Source organism: Polistes canadensis, unplaced genomic scaffold (assembly GCF_001313835.1).
Source record: "Polistes canadensis isolate GaletaPanama2010 unplaced genomic scaffold, ASM131383v1 scaffold_98, whole genome shotgun sequence".
Taxonomy (NCBI): Eukaryota; Metazoa; Arthropoda; class Insecta; order Hymenoptera; family Vespidae; genus Polistes; species Polistes canadensis.
This window is the reverse complement of record NW_014569645.1, coordinates 320,928-340,869: the sequence shown is the minus strand read 5'-3', so window position 1 is coordinate 340,869 and position 19,942 is coordinate 320,928. Positions and strand designations below refer to the sequence as shown.

Genomic DNA, 19,942 nt, shown 5'->3' with positions numbered 1-19,942 from the left:
CATTTGCCACTCAAATAGAAAAAAAAAATATTTCGAACGAATATGTCGAATCGATTGTCTGATAAATATCAATCCGAATGATGTTTTAGTGATTATTCCGAATAATCTATATAGTTGCACTCTATCGGCACTTACGTCTTTTGCTTCCCAGCTGACGTAAGAATTTGCAGAATTTTTTGTAAGCCCCATTGGGTTCCTTGCCGTTCAATTCTACAGCATTTTTCGTCCTCTCGTGTCTCTGCCCGGAAGGACAAAGTTTCGGATACCTCCACTGTTGGCAAGGTTCCGACCAATCAAGCGTGCTAGCTGGAGCCATTTTCTTTTTTCCCTTTTTTTTCTCTTTTCCTCCTCCAGAGATTATCTCTTTTTATTCTCTTATTTTTATTTTTGTTTCTCTTTCGAATACGTCAATAATATTTTACTGCAGTTCTTTTGTCAAAGTATCTATTGTTTTCTTAAGTAACTTAATATTTTTTCTTTTTCTTTTGTCCTTTCTTTTCGTATTCTCCATCGAAAAAGACGGAGAACACTTCAAGATTTTATATTTCTCTCTTAAAATTATATTAGAACATTCATTCTACGAGATGTTCTTCCAAATTTTCTATAAGATTTCGATTAGAATTATTATTTTAATACGCGATCGATGTATTTTGCATTTCTTCTTTCCTACTTCTTCCTACTCTTCTTATTTCACAATTTCCTGTTTATAATAGTCACTGTCTTTTTTGTTTCTTTCGAGGAAAAAATTTGCAAGAAACTTAGTATCACACACGACAAAAGAATCCAATCTTATGTTAGAGTCAAATCCCCATCAAATATATGTGCATATGGAAAAAAAAAAATACAAAAATTCATGCACACGACACGACACACAAGGTGAACAACAGTCAGTGAGAATAAATGGAAGACACTGACACTGCACTGATAGAATACCGATGAAAATATTCACAAAATTTGGAATATATAAAAATATAAATGTATAAAAATGAAGTAAAATAATAAAGAAAATATAAATAATTGGACGTTATTTGATGCGTTTCTTGCAAGAACGAATATACGTCGCAGCCGATTCGTGTCGTCTTGACACGCGACTAAACGAATCGAACAAGTTTGCGGATCAACGTGGCTGTTGATTGGTGCCACGATAGAGGGGGGAGGGTCGCAAAGTAGGGATAACGGAAGAGGATTGGATGGTAGTAGTTGACAGTCACGGTTCATTCGAAAAAGCATCGATTCAAAGTGATTAAAATAAGTTTCATTTTCAAATAAATTTTACTCTTATTTTCCTGACTTCCTTCCTTTCTTACTTCTTTACTTATTTATTTCTTCGATTCGTTTGTTCTATTGTATTATTTGATTTGATTTTATTGACGTTTATATACGAGGAACTATAATAAAAGATATATTAGTATTATTCTTTTTTATCATGAAAGATTAGTCACGATTCTTTGATACTTTTGGCAAATGTTCAGGAATACTTGAAAATACGGATGAGTTCGAAATGTTCTCGTTGGAAAAAGTATGAGTGCGATGATAATTGGAAAAACGAAATTTGTTGGATGCGGTTAGCGGACATTTATATATATCGGGGAATGAATTTTTAGAAATGCATATTTATTTGGTTTAACACAATAAATAACGTTGCAATTCGTAATCGTTTTTAGATTGAATAATAAATGTTACTAGTAATTTAGATATTATAATAACATTGTCAAATTACTTGTTAGCTACTATTAGCTAGAAATAATTGATAATCTAAATGTAATAGAGAAGTTAACACATAATATACAGTTAGAATAATAACGAAGAAAGATGTTCAACAAGAGTAGAAATTAATCAAAACGACAGTAGTAGTGTAATTCGATAAAGATCGAGAAACTCGAAGAAACGAGCGTTCCACTTTCCGATCTACGTTTTCATCGTTGACGCCCGAGGAGAACCCATTATGATGATTATTATTGCTATTATTAGTTTAATCGTCATCCTTTCTCGTTACTTACTACTACTGCGCTTAATCCCATTTAAAGATATGACAGAAACAAGTGGGTATAAGATAGCCAGCCCCAGACAAATAGAGATTATGCCAATCAGAAATACATGCATGCAGGTATACAAAGGGAGACATTAAGTTGAATAAAAATACAGACGGATACTCAAACAATTAGAAAGAAAAACAGACAACCAGACTGATAAAGACAAATAGCTCAACACAATTACAAAATACCAAAACTTTTCAAAGAAATTGCAAAGATGCACAATTTACAGCATTCCAATCTCTGATATTTTTCTTTGAAAAGTTTTGGTAAATATTTTTTATACTAAGAGTGAATAGATTTTAATGACTATTGTTCTATCAATTTTATTTACTTTATTATAATTTATATTATTATTGTTATTATTTCTATTATTTCATGTTCATTATAATTAAAAGAAACAATATAGATTTCAATCCAAATGAAGTTTCATATATCTTAGAGACTATTAAATAGATACTTATTATTATTTATTTTTATTCAATCCTTGCAAGAGTTGTAATATTACATGTTGAGCAATCTAATGCATAAGATATATGGAACACGCGAACTAACACATACATATGTATGTACATGTGTATAATGATTAAGTAAAGGAAGCAGCAACGCATACGCACATGCATATGCAATTGAGTTATGATCCAGTAGTGCAGCTGATCGAAGATACAAATAGATCGGCTGTATATCCAACGGTTATTCTCGTTTATACCGATACTCTTCTTCTTCTTCATCATCTTCTCGTGACTTGCAAGGACGTGCTAATGGTTTTGGCACTAAACCGACGGATGTTTGCCGAAAAACACCATTACGAGAAAACGTGTTCTATTCGGCTTGTAAAAAGATTCTACCACGCGTAAATTAAATTCGTTTATTTCTCTTGCAAGGCCGATTAAATGATAACGAGCTTTACGTAATCTTTATTTTTCTTTTTATTCTAATATTACGATATTTATTTGTTTTAATTTCTTTTAATTAATTTTCACATTACAATTGCAAATTGTGATTAAGAGAGAAAATATTACGATAATGATTACATCGAGTATTTGTGTGTGACGAAACATTCAAACAATTTATATTTTAAGTACATATTTTTGAAGAGTTAGAAATAAACGAATAATCTAGGTATCTAAGAGAACAAAATTTATGTTATCTGTTTCGTCAAGATCTCAAGGAAATGATAAAATTGTTCGAAAGAAGATAAAATTAAGAAAGAGATAGTTATTGATTGTACGATGAGACACGATGTTCGTTTTACATCGTTTTTATCTATTATCATAGAGTCGGAAAACTTTGTATTTATGTTATCAGCGAAGATAGAAATCCATTTGATTTGAAATATTCTCATGGACGTGTGCGATGATGATAACAGTGAAAGATTAAAAAGCAACGAATTATAAGAAAAGAAATATATATATTATATGTATTTTTGATAAAGTATCATGGAAAAAATGCAACTGATGCACTGAATGCATCGAATAATCGAGTTAACCGATTGAAACAGAAAATCTTGACAACAAATTAAAGAAGAAGAGAGTGAAAATACGTGAGAGTAAGAAAGGAAAAGGGAAAGGGAATGGGAAAGGGTAAGAGAGAAAAATAGAGACGATTGTTCTCTCCTCTAGTTTAATCGAGTTCGTTCACACTATTCTAGATTTGGGATAATGTCGTAATCGGTAGGTCTCAACTGTTCTGGCATTATTCCAGGTCCTCCGATAGAAGTTAACTTTAACGTAAAATTAACAACAACAACTAAAAAGAACGATATAGAAAGAGAAAATAATAAAATATAGATAAATATTTCTATATGTTCACTTCTTCTAACTTGTAAAGTTAAATCATCTGACAAGATTTCTCTTATCGATAGTGAAAATTCCTTTATGAAAGTGCATAAAGGTAAGAAAGAAAGAAATAAAGTACACAATAGAGTTTCCTTTAAAGGTTAATCATTATTTCGCTCTAATTAATAATCGTTCGTCAAGTGTTGTTGAAAAACCAACAACTTCCCTATTAAACCAGAACTTTGAATATTTTTTATTTAAACATGATAGATGATTTAGGGAAAGAATAGAATTTTTTTTTGAAATATCTAACAAATTGCGTGGGTGTCAATCCTTTTCCATTTAAAAATCTTCTTCTTCTTCTTCTTTTATATATTTTTCTATTTCACTACTCTTTCGTAATAGATGAATTGCGAAGAATCTTCACACATTCCTACGAAGATGACGTATTTTCATGACGTTAACAGATTATGACGCGGTCTTTTTAACACAAATCGATGTTTTAGTTATTTAAAGAACTAAACTAAACTAATCTAATTATAGTTTGTCATTCGCGCATAAGCCAGAGGAGAAAGGTATAAAACCGTAGTCAATCAATATGCATAACAACCTCTTTCTGCATTACCGACATAGTCAAGAAAGCATCATAGGAGTTTAGAATTCAAAAGGGTTACCCCTTGGCGTACCTCTTTGATTAGTTAGTTTCTATACTTGACGACAGGGAACACTACAAGACGGAGCGATTACGTCACTTCCTTTTAAATGTTATTATCATTAGAAGATATTGTACAAATAAATAGGTTTGTGCTTTATTTCTTTTTATATTTTTATTTCAAATAAACGATATTGCGAATTTATCAAATTTATGAGCCCCTGCAAATAGACAGATAATTTATCTTTCAATAATATTTATAAAGAAAAAAAATGTAATATAAATATATGAGAATAAGTATTTCAAGACTCGCTGATCAAATAAGTAATAATTTATATTTAAAAATACAAAAGTATATGAAAAAATATTTGCAATCAATGATAGATGGATGGATGGATGTCTTTGAATAAGAAGAAAAAAAAAACATATTAAAAACAAAAGACAATCGATAAAAAAGAAATAAACAGAGACATGACAGGTCCTTATTAATCCATCGATTTATCTTTACTTACTTACTTAGGCATATTGACATAAGAGAAATTAGCAAGACCATGTTAAACGAGTCGACGAGTTAAAAAGTTTCACAGTCAAGTTTCGTAATCTCTATTTGCACCTGCTTATCACTTCCGGTAAATATAATTATTCCAAGCTTATAGAAAATCTCTTGAATAATCATTATACTCTCTCTCTCTCTTGAAAAACTCACGAAGCTTCGCACAAAATTTGATATAAGCTTGAATTAATTATTCATTTTAGTATATTGAAAAACAATCTTATTAATCGATGACAATTTATCAAAATTGTCTATACGTATATGCATGGGGGGGGGGGGGCAAACCTTTTAACGTAACTTGGCCTAATTATAATAAAAGGAAAAAAAAATAACGAGACGATCGTTAAAAGCGTTGTCCTTCGTGGCAACTAATTCTAATGTAAGTCTAACAATAAGACCTTCGTGACCAATCTCATCGAGATCTTTATTAAAAAAAGAGAGAGAGAGAGAGAGAAAGAGAAAATAAAAGAAAGAAAAAAATAAGAAGATTAATCACCCAGTAGAAGAAGTAGTCTATTTAGTTGATCCTATCAAAAAGTTGGCCTCACGAAAACAAAGTGTCTAGACGTCTCAACAAGACGACGAGGCACGTTTTCTTTCTTTTCTTTTATTTTTATTTCACTTTCTTCGTTTTCTTCGTGGTCCATCAGAACCATCGAAAATGGTAATCCAATTGAGGGGGTTAAAAAAAAAACTTTAGTATCCCACTGATGTATCAAGATTTTCCAATTTTTTTTTGTTCTCTCCTTCTTTAAACTTTTTATTTATCATCGAAATAGATAAGATTTCAAAACGGCTCGTGCGTTATCAGGGTAAGCACGTTCCCCTCAAAGTTCACGAGATTAATGATGACGTTAATGTAAAACACGAGTCTATGATTATATCTTTCTTTTTTTTCTTTTTCTTTCTTTATCGTTAAGACACTAATACAGAGATCTTTTCAAAATTTAATTAGAATTAAAATGAAAAGAAGAAAAAAAAAAGACAAATCCTTATGTAATATTACTAATTGATAATCATTATTAAATATATCAATAGATGTATTACTGAATATTACTGAGAAAGAAAAAAATTGATAAGCATTTTATAACCGTGAAGAATAATTCATTCAATTTTCATCTTCTTCCCGTGCAAAAGAAATAAAGAAATAGAAATAGAAAAGATAATAGTAAAAGGCAGGAAGAAACGGTGAAGGAAAAAACTCAGAAATCAAAAATCGATCGATCATGCTTGGCTTCCCATCGAAAGAGTATTAAAAAGATTGCACGTTAGAAATCCAATTGACATTGGTTAAATGGAGAAAAATGAATTCGACGAACGAAAAGAAAAAAAGATACAAAATCATACTTCAATAAACTCTTTCATAGGATGTTGATTGAAACAGCACGAACATTATTATACATTAATAAATATTTACATTTATTAAATGCATTCGAGAATTGCAGATAGGAGTCAACCGGGTCTGTAGAAATAGAAAAATCATGCTATGATGCAAATTCAATGTTTTTACATTAACATTATTAATACATACGATATATATTTAGCAAGAAAATAGATAGATAAATAAATGCATTTATGGAGATGCATAAATATTTACAGATTCGCATCAATATCATAACATATGAAATAATAAGTATTTTTCGTCGACCTTTTTCAACCAGTAAAAAGGTTTATTCTAACTTTTTCTCTTCCTCTTTCTCTTTCTGTCAGCTTGTCCGTTATGTCAGGACTGCATGGCTCACATATAAGGATTCCAAGGATTACGAGAAGAAGCACACGAAAGCACAATGTCGAAGAAAAAAAAAAGAAACGTGTGGGCGACGTGGAAATAGAGAAGGAAGGGGGAAGGGAGAAGAGGGATGGTTCCAACCCTTTGCGATTTTTTTTTCTTCCGACAGAAACGTCAGACGTTTTTTCGTGTCACGTGGGGGTAGGGGGGGGGGCCTCGTTTCTCACGTGCCATCTTTCTCTTTCTAAACGTTAACGTGATTCTTCAACTTTACAAATCTTTCAAGATTTTACAAGATTATAATATTCTTTACTTGTAACAACTATAATAATATTATTTCGAATGATAAAATGTGTAAGAATTTTTCTAAATAGAAAATCTAGAATCTTCTTGTTTTTTTTCTTGAATTTTTTTGTTGAAATAATTATAATAACATTTCTATCCTTCTTCTAATACGTTCGATTACGATGAAAAAGTGAGGTAAGAAGAATAAGGTGCGTCGACACGAATATTTGCGTGTGCATATACATGGCGCGCGCGCGCGCAATAAGAACAGCTGATTGCTTGCTACCGGTGACAGATCAATGAAGCGCTAAATCAATAATATCCCGTACGTGATACAGAGTTTCTTCTTACGGGTATAATAAGATTCATTTCTTAACACGTGTTTTAATTTACGATTAGATGAAAATGTTCGAATTATATTATGACAATGTATACTGCTACTTTGTTTTTTTTTTTTACTAAATTCATCGTTTTGTCAAATGACCGGCTTGCACATTTATAGTTTTTATTTAAAAAAAAAAAAGAAATATAAGAGATAGGAAGATCATTGGAACGTTCAGGGCTCGCGAAGAATAAAAGAAATCTTTTACTCGGCAAGAGTTCGTGTAACTTTATTTTATTTCACGGTAGCTGTTTGTAATTTTTAAGGACACGTGGTCAACATCTGTGTAACGTCTGCTGCAAATCTCGGTGACGTCTTAAAATAGAAAAGCATAGGGAGAATAGAAAGAGGGGGAGAGGGAGAAAGAAAAAAAAAAGAAAAAAGAAAAAGTTAGAATACCCACGTCGTTTTATTCGTTTGAAAAAGAAAAAGGATACGCTTGTCTCTATAGTATTTCATTCGATCAACTTTCATCTAATTCGGGATAAAAAAAAAAGAAAAAAGGGGGATATAATTGAGGTATGATTTTGTATAAATCAAACATTACTTTTTATTCTTCTTCATTTATTCACATATGTTTTTTGAAAAAACCAATAAAAAATATATCTATAGAAGAAAGATTTCGTTGAGAGTTAATAGAAAAGAATTCGGATTAGAAATTATTAGAAAGATTAAATATAATTCTCGTAGTTTATATCGCGTTCTGTATTACTGACCGAGAAGAAAATTTGTTTGAATAAACGCGATTGGTGGCGCCTTTTGAGTCGGTAAGTGGCGCCGCCATCACTAACACACACGGGTCGATGAAGGAAAGATTAAACGCAGGCGTGAAAGCTCTCTTACGGTGGATAGAGACCTACGTGAAATGAGAGAGCAACATGGGATGGAAAGGGAAGGGAAGGGAAAGGGAAGGGAAAGAACGGATCGAAAGGTCCCCGTTGCCGGCACCGTTGCTTACCCAGGTGGTCGGTCCCCTCCCATCCCCCCACACACCCCCACCCAATCTTTCTCACAGTATTCAATGATCTCTCGCTTCTTCTTCTTCTTATTTCCCCTTCTTCTTTTTCTTATGCAGTTATGCTTGGCTTTGTCCAACTACACACCAGTGTAACTGTCTCTTTATCGACTACTCTGTTCTCACTCCGTGACACCGTACATACGTACGTGTTCACGTGTATTCCTTCTTCATGGTGTGTTGTCCCACCGTTCCGAGTGAACAACACCATCACCACCACACAACGTAACGCGAATACGACGACGTCAAAGGAAGTGCCGTTGGCTTTTTTAAAGAGAGAAAGAAAGAAAGAGAGAGATTGTACGATATGCATTTGTGTGGGTTTATGTAATGACGTCATCAATGTTTGCATCGAATCGACGAATTATGCCAATCACGCACACACTACATATACCCATATAATACACGTATATATTAGGCAAGGGGAAAAAGTTTATTCGTATTTTTTCTGATCGATCACAACCATTTCCAGTAGTAGTAGTAGTAGTAGTAGTAGAGTTCTCATAACTCTCTCCAGGGAAATAATATTTCAATCGGATATTTCCGACAATAAATGATAAATAATATAAAGAAATAAGATACGCGAACGGGTTGTTTGTTATTTGTTTGCATGCATTTCTACATACATTTGCATAAACTTTTCTTCTTTTTCTCTCTCTCTCTCCATACGAATGAATAATTCCAACTACGTTCGTTCAACTTTAACCTTACTTGCACCTCTTATGGCCAAGGTCGTGACACCTGCACTACCGAGAAACGAATATCGCCAAGGTATCAAAGAAAACGCGTGGAACATAATGAATCGTAAATTTATTTGAAAAAATAGATTTGAATAAAGGAATATAAGAAGAATATAAAAGAAGAGAAGAAGAGTAGAAAAAAGTGTAGGAAGAAAAATATTCAAATGAAGATGAACAGTTTAAAAGAATGAAATAGTATAAAGATAGATAGAAGTTTTAATCATGGATTCCCCATCGTTTCAAAGAAACGATGTCGAAAACATCGACACTAATTATTATAAAAGAATGTCCCAATGATCATTAGTTGTGGTTTTAAATCTTTCATTGAAAATTTTCCATTAAATATAATTATGCTTGTGTATTATTTTTTCCCCATTTGATAATTAAAAAAAAATATGTTTTATGAAATATTACCATTCGCATGGAATTATAGAAAAGATTGATTATTATTCGAAACGATCGCGATACAAATAATTATGAACTATTGTTGTTGCTGGTAGGGTCAGTATATTTGAAAGAGATGCATCTCTCTCTTTCTTGATGACTCCTCTGTACCTAATGATGCCGTCTGAGTTGACCTTGAAACGAGAAAAACAAGGTGTGGTTCGCCCTAAAGGCTTGGCCTAGCACCAGAAACTCATCGAACTTTCGACGACCCGTAAAAATCTAACCAAACTAACACGAATGAACGAGAGATTTCGAATAAGAGAAACTAGGTGAGGATTTTTTTTCCAACGAATAAAAGCCTTTCGTTAGTATTCAAAAAAAAAAAAAAAAAAAAAAAAAATTGAGGATGCATGTGTGTGTAAAACACCTTTACCACGCGCATGAATTATATATCAAATCGCATTAATAATCAAATATTTGAATTATCTCTGAGATAATGCAACCGGATTACAAGCTCGCATAAGATAACAACATATCCCATGCTTTAAAACAAAGTTCAGGTAGTTCAGATAGATCAAACTACTTATCATTAAAATCAAATTTTTTAATGTTGCTTTCAAATAAAATTTGATCGATCTCTTATCAAGGCCATCGATTATATAACAGATAACTTTAACGGTACCGATAAAAAAGATGATAGAATCGACTAAAGAAAGAGCGATTATCGATTCTCGAGTAACTATAAAAGTTGATTCGGGTCAGGACGATTCCTCCCTCTATCTAACTCCTTTTTTTTTCTCTTTTCTTTTCTTTTCTTTTCTTCTCACTCCCTCCTTTCTCTTCCCGTGAATAGGATAATCGATCCTTGATACTCGAAGTACACGAGAATAAAGTAGAAACCGTTCTTCTTCGTTAAGCTCGAAATCGTGCCTGGCAACCGAGAGTAATATATCGATACGTAATTATATCGCAGAAAGGATGATCACGTGGTGATTATTTTTAAATTAGTATCCCCTGACAGATGAATCAAATACCAATTAGAATTATTTCGTTATATTCATTCAGAACGATTTAACTATCCTCCACCCCTTTTCCTAGTCTCATTTTTTTGTATAATGTTATACTATTTATCGTAAAATTAATTATCTGCATTAACTATGACAAAGTTAAAGGATTAAAAGTTGCATACATCCGCAGTGAGATTCTACAAAGTTCGTGTCCAAAAAAAGATTCTTGGCATAGTACCACTCTTCCTCTTTCCCTCCCTCTCTTTCTCTTTCTATCTTTTTTTTTTTTTTTCTTTAACACATATTATACCAGGTGAACCCTTGTTCTCTCTAACACGAGTACATTTTTCTTCTCTCTCGTATATATATTATATATATATATATATATAAATATAGTATATTGGATTGTTCAGAAAAAGGTTTGTGTCAATTTTGGAAAACAATCTTTTATATTTCAGACTTTTGTCCGAATATTATCTTTCTGTAAAATATTACAAACATATTCTATAAGTCAAAGTAATGGGACAATGTTGTATAAGGATGCTTTAATTTAAAAAGCTTTTTTTTTTTGTAGAAAAATCCTATAAAATAAAATATATAAACGAATAGAGAAGAAAAATATTGCTGCAATATCGTAACACATAATATATATCGGCCAATATAACGGGTGTTTTTCATTTTCTTTTTCTTGAATAGTTTATAATAATATCGATCAATAGTAGCAGTAGCAGCAATCTTACAGGTTTGAAATATAAAGGTATCCCCTAAAGTAATAAGTCAAATAATTTCATTCCTTGTAAGAGAATTTCCTATATAAAGTGTGACGACGGTAAATTCTATCAAAGTCCACTTTCCTCCAAATGGACGACGTCGAATCAAAAGCATCGATCGATGCAAAAGCTCCTGCTGCCCTTCCCCCTTTCTCTACTTCTCTCTATCACTCTCTCTCTCTCTCTCTCTCAACATAGTAGGTAAAATTTGCGTGCCATCACCTATGTAGTCGTGGTCTTCTCTCCACTGTGAATAGTTTAATATTATAGGGGCATATTGACCCAGATCCCATTAGTAAACTCTTACGCACTTACGCATGCGCGTACCGTATACGGTACTGACGATATATATCGTTGAATCGTTAATAACAATGATTGGAAATTGATTTTTCTATAAATTAAAAAAAGAGTATAAGAAGTATATATAATATTAATAAAATAGTAGTAGCACACACTATAGTAGTATTTATTACTTGTGGTTTATTGTCTGTCGTTTAAGTACTCGAAGAAGTATAAATAAATGAGATAAAAAAGATAGAAAAGATAAGGAAACATATAAAAATCTAAAATTGATTTAGTATTAATACTCGATCGATAATCTATCACGTTAATTGTATAAATAATTGCTAGCAAGATAAATATTATATATTGAAAAATGTTTATTAGAGAGATTATCAATTATAATTTCTAATGATTATATTGCTATTATATATATTGTGTTCTGTTTAATTTATTAAAGAAAAAAAAAATGTTAGAATAAATTGTTCTGAGCGGTTGAGTATTCCTAGAATTCGTTTCGATCGTATGCAACAAGCTTTACTTTCTCCTACTATTCTTTATTAACCAAAAGCTCACAGGCACTCGAGTTGTTCGCGTATATATACTTATGTTAGTTTATAACGAAGCTCGAAAAGTTTACGTTAGAACTGTAATTAGATTCTGTCCGGATGGCATATTCGCGAGACTTTTAAAAAGCTTAGGGACTCTCGTGCTTTTACTCGAAAAATCATTTAAGCTTTTTCTTTTTCCTAAGAGATTATTAAAATATATATATATATAAAGAGAGAGAGAGTGATGTAAATATATAATATATAGATAAAAATGATAGCTAATTAGATAGACGTAGAGTGCATCGAGAGATTGGAATAAATGAATAATTATTTAGATAAATAAATAGATAAAAAAAAATAGAAAGTGAAGAGAAAAAGAAAGGAAAGGCAGATGATGGAAAGGGAGTAAAAAAAGATTTTCTAAATATAGTAAATGGATTATAATGCGTTGTCGATGACACGCTATTATTCATGATGAACGAATGCACCGTGTGCAGTAGACGCTAATTACAAATTAGATAAATTTTCATGAAGTCTCGTAGAAGCGCCTAATCCCGACAGCCTTTAACTTTTACTTTTATTTATTTTTTTTATTTAAATATCGTCTCTCTACATGTATATCGGAAAAATAAATGTTTATAAAATATGGGCATCTCACAGGGTGGAATGACAGGGTGGAATGGCACGTTGCAGCAGTCAACCCGACAGAGCCAGGATATTGACCCACTTTCCTGATCGTTCCCGAGTTTCCTTCATGCTTACGAACGCGTATCACACCATGTAGAAAATTGTTTAATCGACAGTTCAATTTGTGCATTCTTCTTCGAGTTTTTTATATATATATATATATCATTATCATAATCAAATTATTTGCACTGATAGGATATATATGTATATATATATTACATCACGCGATAATATTTGCTTATGCGTGAAAAGTTCGTGCCGATTAATATTTTTGATATTAAGGTTGGTTATTAAATTTGACGATGATATATATATATATATTTATATATTTAAAGCAACAAAAAAAAAAAAAAATAAAAAAATACGCGAGATAAATTCTGTCGGACAAAGTAATTGAAAAATATCGATTTTCAATTGGATTAAAAGTATTGACGGTAAAATTCTAAAGGTAAAAGGAATAGATAATAAGCTTTGAATCGAGAATAAGTCTCACGAGAATCATCATTTAATTTATGAGATGGTCTCTCTCTCTCTCTCTCTCTCTCTTTCTCTTTCTCGTTTTCTCTTTAGTGGCTATCGGATTTACGTATAGCGCCGTATAAACTTTCCCGTTGAAAAGCTGAAAAGCTGAGACGGTGAAACATGTCCGATGCTATTCTCGTACCTGTGACACGTCGGGGCCGTTATATATCGTATATATATATATATATGATTTTGGCACGAAATTATAATCGACGCACGGCCTTTTATAATATAATCAAACTTATATATCTCTTCCTTTTCCTCTTCGACCCACCCACCTTTTCCTTATCCTCGTAGAATAGATCTTATCGAATTTAAATGGCAAATAATTGTCAAAATATATACTTTAAAATTGTCATATCATACAAACACGAATGCTTTCATCAACGTATTCATTAATATATATAATTGAATTTTCTTTTATAATATTTTTTATTTCATCGCGATCAAAGTTATTCATCAGTTTACGTATGGAATTTTGCATTTTTTTTTTTTTGAATATAAGAAATAAATGAATGAATGAATTAATTAAATAATAACAAAAATAACTCTTTCGAATAATATAAAATATATAAAACATATCATTATAATCATATTTTTTCTCATACAAATCTAATTGACACATTAATTAATATTATCAAGATCAATAAATTCAACCTAGATTCTCAATACGGCAAATGAAACGATCCAAAGGGATTGATATATTATACTAACCGCATCGACGAGTTAACGCATATTAAAACACACATAGATAATGCATATACATCTATATAGGCGCATCATACACACATCATACGCGGTCGCGTATCAATATGCATACAAGCATATGCATAATTTCGTTTGATAAGTTAACGACGTATTATCTATCGCCAGTGCACCGTAACATGCGTCATCTTTTTTTTTGGCAGTTAAGTGGGTTAAAGAAGACCTTTGGAAAACGTCCAAAGTATATATACATACACATATACATATAAAATGCGAATAAAACGCATATACATATGCATATGCATATGCATACATATGTACGTATAAAGGATCCCTTCGTATCTACCTACACATAACATGCTTAAGATGTTAAAAAAGAAAAAGGAAAGGCATGCTGCTAGTTAAATAAAAAATATGAAACAGAGAGAGAGAGAGAGAAAATAGAAACTCTGAGCATTTAGAATTATTCCTCTCTTTTGTACAAACAAAGCCTCTCTCTCTCTCTCTCTCTCTCTCTCTCTCTCTCTCTCTCTCTCTCTCTGTCTCTTTTTTCCTTTAATTTCTTCTACGTATACTCGTCTCTTTTTCTCTAATTTTCTGTATGCGCATGTTCCTTTTACTCTCTGATTTTCTTTATATGTATATATGTTTCTCTTCTCTCTTTTACTTGCAACATGTAAATAGTCTATTTTCTTTCCCTTTCTTTCTTTTTTTTTCTCTTTTATTTTACATACGTACATACTCGTCTCTGTCTTTCTATCTTACTCTTACTTTCTGTATGTCTCTCTCTTTCTCTCTCTGTTTTTTTCTCTTGCGTCAGAGACAGACGGTCGATATTTACTGGCACATACGAGGAATATTTTATTCACATGGAGAATTCGTGAGCTTGGAAAAAGAAGTAGGAATAATTGAAGAGGTCGGATGGCCTCAAAGTATCCCCCGTCCATGGACCAAGTATTCCCGAGGAAAACATTTATTTCGTTTTAGTACTAGTGTAACCCTGCACTATTTACTAGTAAGCAATACCACCACCAAAGTATTAGTATCAGTAATGTTACTGCTGGTGTTGCAGCAGCAGCAACATCAAGCATGACTCTTCCTCTTCGCAAGGAATAAAACAGAACAAGAGATAGAGAAAGAAAATAGATTAGGAAGAAGAAGATGAAATAGATAGAGACGTGGTAAACTATTCTCGAATGAAAAACGATCGTAGCATGTAAAAGACAGCGAAACTATAAAAGTTTAACACGAGTGTTTCACTCAATAACGAGATTTTAAATAAATACTGCATCGAGGTACTCGTAAAATAATAGAAACTTCACTTGCATTAATGCAACGATATATTCTCAACAACAAGAAATATAATCTCATTCCTATTATATATGTATTATTTTTGAGAGAGAGAGAGAAAAAAATAACACGGGGACTTACAAGTCTCTTCGGGAATCGACTGCAGCATCTACGTAGATTTGATCTCGATTATGATTTAAAACGATTCACGATTCAGAAAAGAAAATAAAAAAAAAAATACAAACTACAATAATATGAATTTTTCTAATCGTTTCTTTACCCCCTTTTTCACGCACGCGAACATTAACAAAAACGCAAACGCAGACAAAATTCACCCGCGAATAATATAATTGGCAATTTTCTTATTGATGAATAAGAAAAAATTGAACAAAGTAGTGGTAGGTAAGTGATGTGAAAAAGAGTACACGTGGCAAACAGGTCCCCCCTTTTTGAAACGCGTCAAGATGCACCTCGTTCTTCGCGAATACTACCAAGGGTACAGAGAAAAGTGAATCCGTGGACGAGAATGTCTCACACACACACACACACACACACACATAGATAAACTCTCTTTTGATCTCTGTTGAGAAGAAGGAACGTGTACGTAAATCAGGTGGCCGCCAAGAATGCAACGCATAGGATGCGCTTTCATCGATAGGTTCATCCAGCACGTGGCGCGGTTAAATGCCGTTTCCAAGTGATGCGCGCGCACGTACGCAAATAATTGCTTGACCAATAAGTAATGCCAGACATTTTTAGTCATTTATATTTAAAAAAAAAAAATATATAGTTATATATAGTTACAATATTTCTTATATCTCAGCATTGAAAATTTGTTGGTACTTTATATATAATACTAAAAGTATACTTCTCCTACTCTCCAGGTGGTTAACTCATAATAAAAAATTATTTCCTATAAAAGATAACAGATAAATTAACAAACTTTGGTATTGAAATACATTAACAAATAATATTAATGAGTTCGTATAAATCGATCGAAGATGACTTCGAAGTCGTCGCAATATGTACAAGAAATGGCGAAGGGAGACCTAACGAAACAATTCGATTTATGACATTTCTACCACTCAAAAGTCAACGGAGTTGAGTAATAAGATCATTAGACGATTGGAATGAAACAAATAAATGTTTTTTAAAAAACAACGAATCCCGTTAACCAAACAATTCTACAATCGTTAGCTCATATTTTATTTAACAAGAAAAAAAACATCAGACTACCATTAAAAAATACTTGGGCTATTCAAATGAGTATTGGTTTCATCATTTGATCGTTAAATAATTAACACGAAAAAGGTAATTGATAAATGATATACATGATTGATAACAAATGGAGCAGACACAGAAGGTGTGTTACAAAATTGATATATCCACAAATATAATAATAAAAATATTAATCTTTTATAGTATATTAGGGACGAATTATAATTCGCGAATGGTATTTGAAAGATAAGGCAAGTCAATTGGAACTCGATAAATAAATCATTTGTTGAATTATTTTACTTTTGAACAATCGAACAAAGTGCAAATTGTAATTTTTACCGTATTTACCATTATTGCATAAGACATCGACGTATTTCTTTAAATTAGATCTCCGGTTAAAAAGTTAAATAATAAGAGTATTAGAAAATGAAACCAAGAATGTGTTTACTGTTAATACTTTTTCTCTTCATAATAAAGTCCGTATAGTGTATTATTCGGTAAGTTGGATAGAAGATCCCAGGCGTAATAGTGTAGGAGACACGGGGGTGGTTGGTAGGAAAGTGGGTATAGGAGAGTGGAGTGGGGGTTGGGTGGTAGGAAGGGTGGATATGTTAACCGGAGGTAAAGGGAGGGAGGGTAAATGGTTAAATGGCGGGGTGGGGGATTATAATAGAGAAGATGGGAGAGAGAGAGTAAAGTTAAAAGATGCGAAGGGGGTTGGAATGTAACTGTAAGGGGCAAATAGGGTTTGTAGGTGTATAAAGAAAGGTGGTAGGTACTCACTGCTGATTTTGACGCCGCCGAGGGGCGGATTCGCGGGCGGCTTGTTGCCCTCGGCGAAGGAGGTGGTCCTCGGTCGGCCGCTCATCCTGAAGCCGGGAGCTGAGGAAGCTCCACCTGGCAGGGCCGCTATTCGCGCGACTGCGCTGCTTCCGCTGGCCGCCGCCTGGTCGCCCGCCTTGTCGCCCGCCCGTGCCGCTTCCTTTTCCTTCTCTTCGCAAATACCTCACAAGGAGGGACCTGGTAATAACGCGTTGTCCTCCTAGACGACACCACCTCGGACATCAATGACGGTACAAACGATTATCACATTGCAGGCGAGCACCAGCCCCTTTGGCTGACTTGCTCCTCTTCCTCTTCGTCTTTTTCAACCCTTTTTGTCTTGTTCTTTCTTTTTCTCTCTTTCCCCAATCTATTCTACTACTCACGCATACACGACACGACACGACACGACACGACACCGATAAATACGACAGCAACGACACGACAACGACGACAACGAAGCGACACCTCCGCGTTACGACACACTATACACCTACACCTCTATACCAGCACCTCCTAACTCCTCCTCCTCCTCCTTTTTCACCACCAACACTACCACCATCGACACCAACGACGTACAATGACGAAGAAGACGAAGAAGACGACGATGACGGATGGATGAACGGATGAGAAGAGCGGGTAATAGTAGATTTTAATAGTGTAATAAGTGGCTATGGGTAGGTGTGTAGTAGTAATTTAGTAGCTGTAGCTGTGGCTGCTGCTGCTGCTACCGCTATTGGTAATGTTAAAAGGAAAGGGACGAGGAGAGGATACCACACAGAGCGAAGAAGAAGATGATGAAGAGGGGGAGGGAACCCTCGACGCGCGATCGCCGATCGAAGGCGCGATTTTACGGACGGAGGCGTCGAGCCTGCCTCTCTCTATCTCTCTCTCGCTCTCTCCTTTAGACCGCACGATCGTAGCGACGCGTTGCGGTCAAAATCTAGTAACTCCCGTTAGGAAACCCCAAGCGCCGCTTTTTTCGAATCTCTTTAATCTTTTTTTTTTCTTTCTATCTTTTTATTTCCTCGGTCAAGTACGTACCGTAATGAGAATAAAAGAGAGATAGAGTGAATATTTGTCTAATTATTTATTCCGTCTATTTGTTCCTTTTTTTTCTTTTTTTTTTTATCTCTCTATTCTGACAGAGATAGAGAAGACACTCGTAGTAATGGAACGTCGGCAACGACTTCAGTGGTACCCTGAAGAGGGAGGTAGGGGTCGATGTTTTCGGGACGGTTCTTACGCGCGAACCAACGCGAACCAATCCGAATGAATGCGAAAGAGCAAGGCGCACCAATCACACTCCTTCTATTTTTTTCTTTATTTCGCTCGTTTTCTCTCTTCTTGTTGACCGCAGTACTTCGGTTCACGGCTCGGGKTTCTTCGCCTCCACCGACAGTAGCACCGTTAACTACACAACACGATTTCAAGGAAGCAACCGAGCGAGCGACTCCAAAGACTGGATCTTTCAACTCCGATTGGATATCACCGATATATGCGCGAACGAATGAACGAACGAATTAATTGGAAATTCCTTTTCGGGTACACACACGTAGCCCTTTTTCGTCGTCGTATTCTTGTCTCTACTTCGTCGTTGTTCTGTTCTCTTCGGTAATTCGACGCTCGCGCTACCTCTCGCCTCTTCTTCGAACGCGCTTTCCTCTTCTCCTCCTACGATTCTAGTTCTCTTTTTCTCTCTCTTTCTCAGCGGGTGTGCGCGCGCGCAAGCGAGATCGCTCAACGTCGTGTGCCACGGTCGCGCGCGCGATAGGGGAAAATCATCGGCTCGACGCACCAAACCACTACTACCACCGCACTATATTACTATACCTTTTCTCTCTCTCTCTCTCTCTCTCTCTCTCGTTCACTCCCTCTCTCACCCTTTCGCTCGCTCACACGCACGCTCTCTCTCTCTCTCTCTCTCTCTCTCTCTCTTTTTCGCTCCTTCACACAATAGCACACTTATTCTTTTGGAATATTAACAAGAGCCGAAAGACCACCACTATTTTTGTTTCCTTTTTTAGGATTTAGCTAGTCTTTAGTTTGGTCCTTCCCCTTTTGACCTGGTCGTATTACGCCTCTTCCACTTCTGCAACTCTGGTCTATTGGTAAGCCGTTGCTGTTGGCAGGAACCGTCCTCTCGTTTCCCAGTACTGTTCTTCCTCTTCCTTCCTCTTTCTCCTTCGCCTCCTCCAGCTCTTTCTCCTATCTCTTTTTTCAGCAGGCTTCTCGCGAGGAACTTGCCAGAGAGGTTCACGACATTTTGTCGCTTTCGACACGGAAGTAATAATACAGTTAAACAACGGGGGCGTAGGACTAGGACTCTTCGTAACTGCAGACGCCAAAATGTTGAATAATTGTCCCCACGTCTTTTTCTTCGTCGTCGTCGTGTTGTTCTCCTTGTTCTTCTTTTCCACTACCTTCTTCTCCTTCTCCTCCTCCTCCTCCTTCTTCTCCTCCTTCACCACCACCACCTCCTCCTCCTCCTCCTCCTGACGTAGTAGTCGTCGTCGTCGTCGTCGTAATCTTCTTCT

General features: G+C 34.4%; 1 protein-coding gene across 7 annotated transcripts in view; it reads right to left on the bottom strand.

Annotated features, from left to right (window-relative positions):
• The window catches only part of LOC106787307 (protein kinase shaggy-like), a 37,448-nt gene extending 17,583 nt beyond the window's left edge, over nt 1–19,865 (bottom strand). For 2 of the 7 annotated variants that reach the window (XM_014749554.1, XM_014749555.1), the window contains exon 1: nt 17,367–19,865. In XM_014749554.1, coding sequence (XP_014605040.1) covers nt 17,367–17,451 — 85 coding nt within the window. In that variant the 5' untranslated portion in view covers nt 17,452–19,865. Of the gene's footprint in view, nt 1–135; nt 1,096–17,366 lie in introns of those variants that run through there. The other 5 variants (XM_014749556.1, XM_014749557.1, XM_014749553.1 and 2 more) reach the window with 4 other exon arrangements.
• Nucleotides 19,866–19,942: the final 77 nt, after the last annotated feature.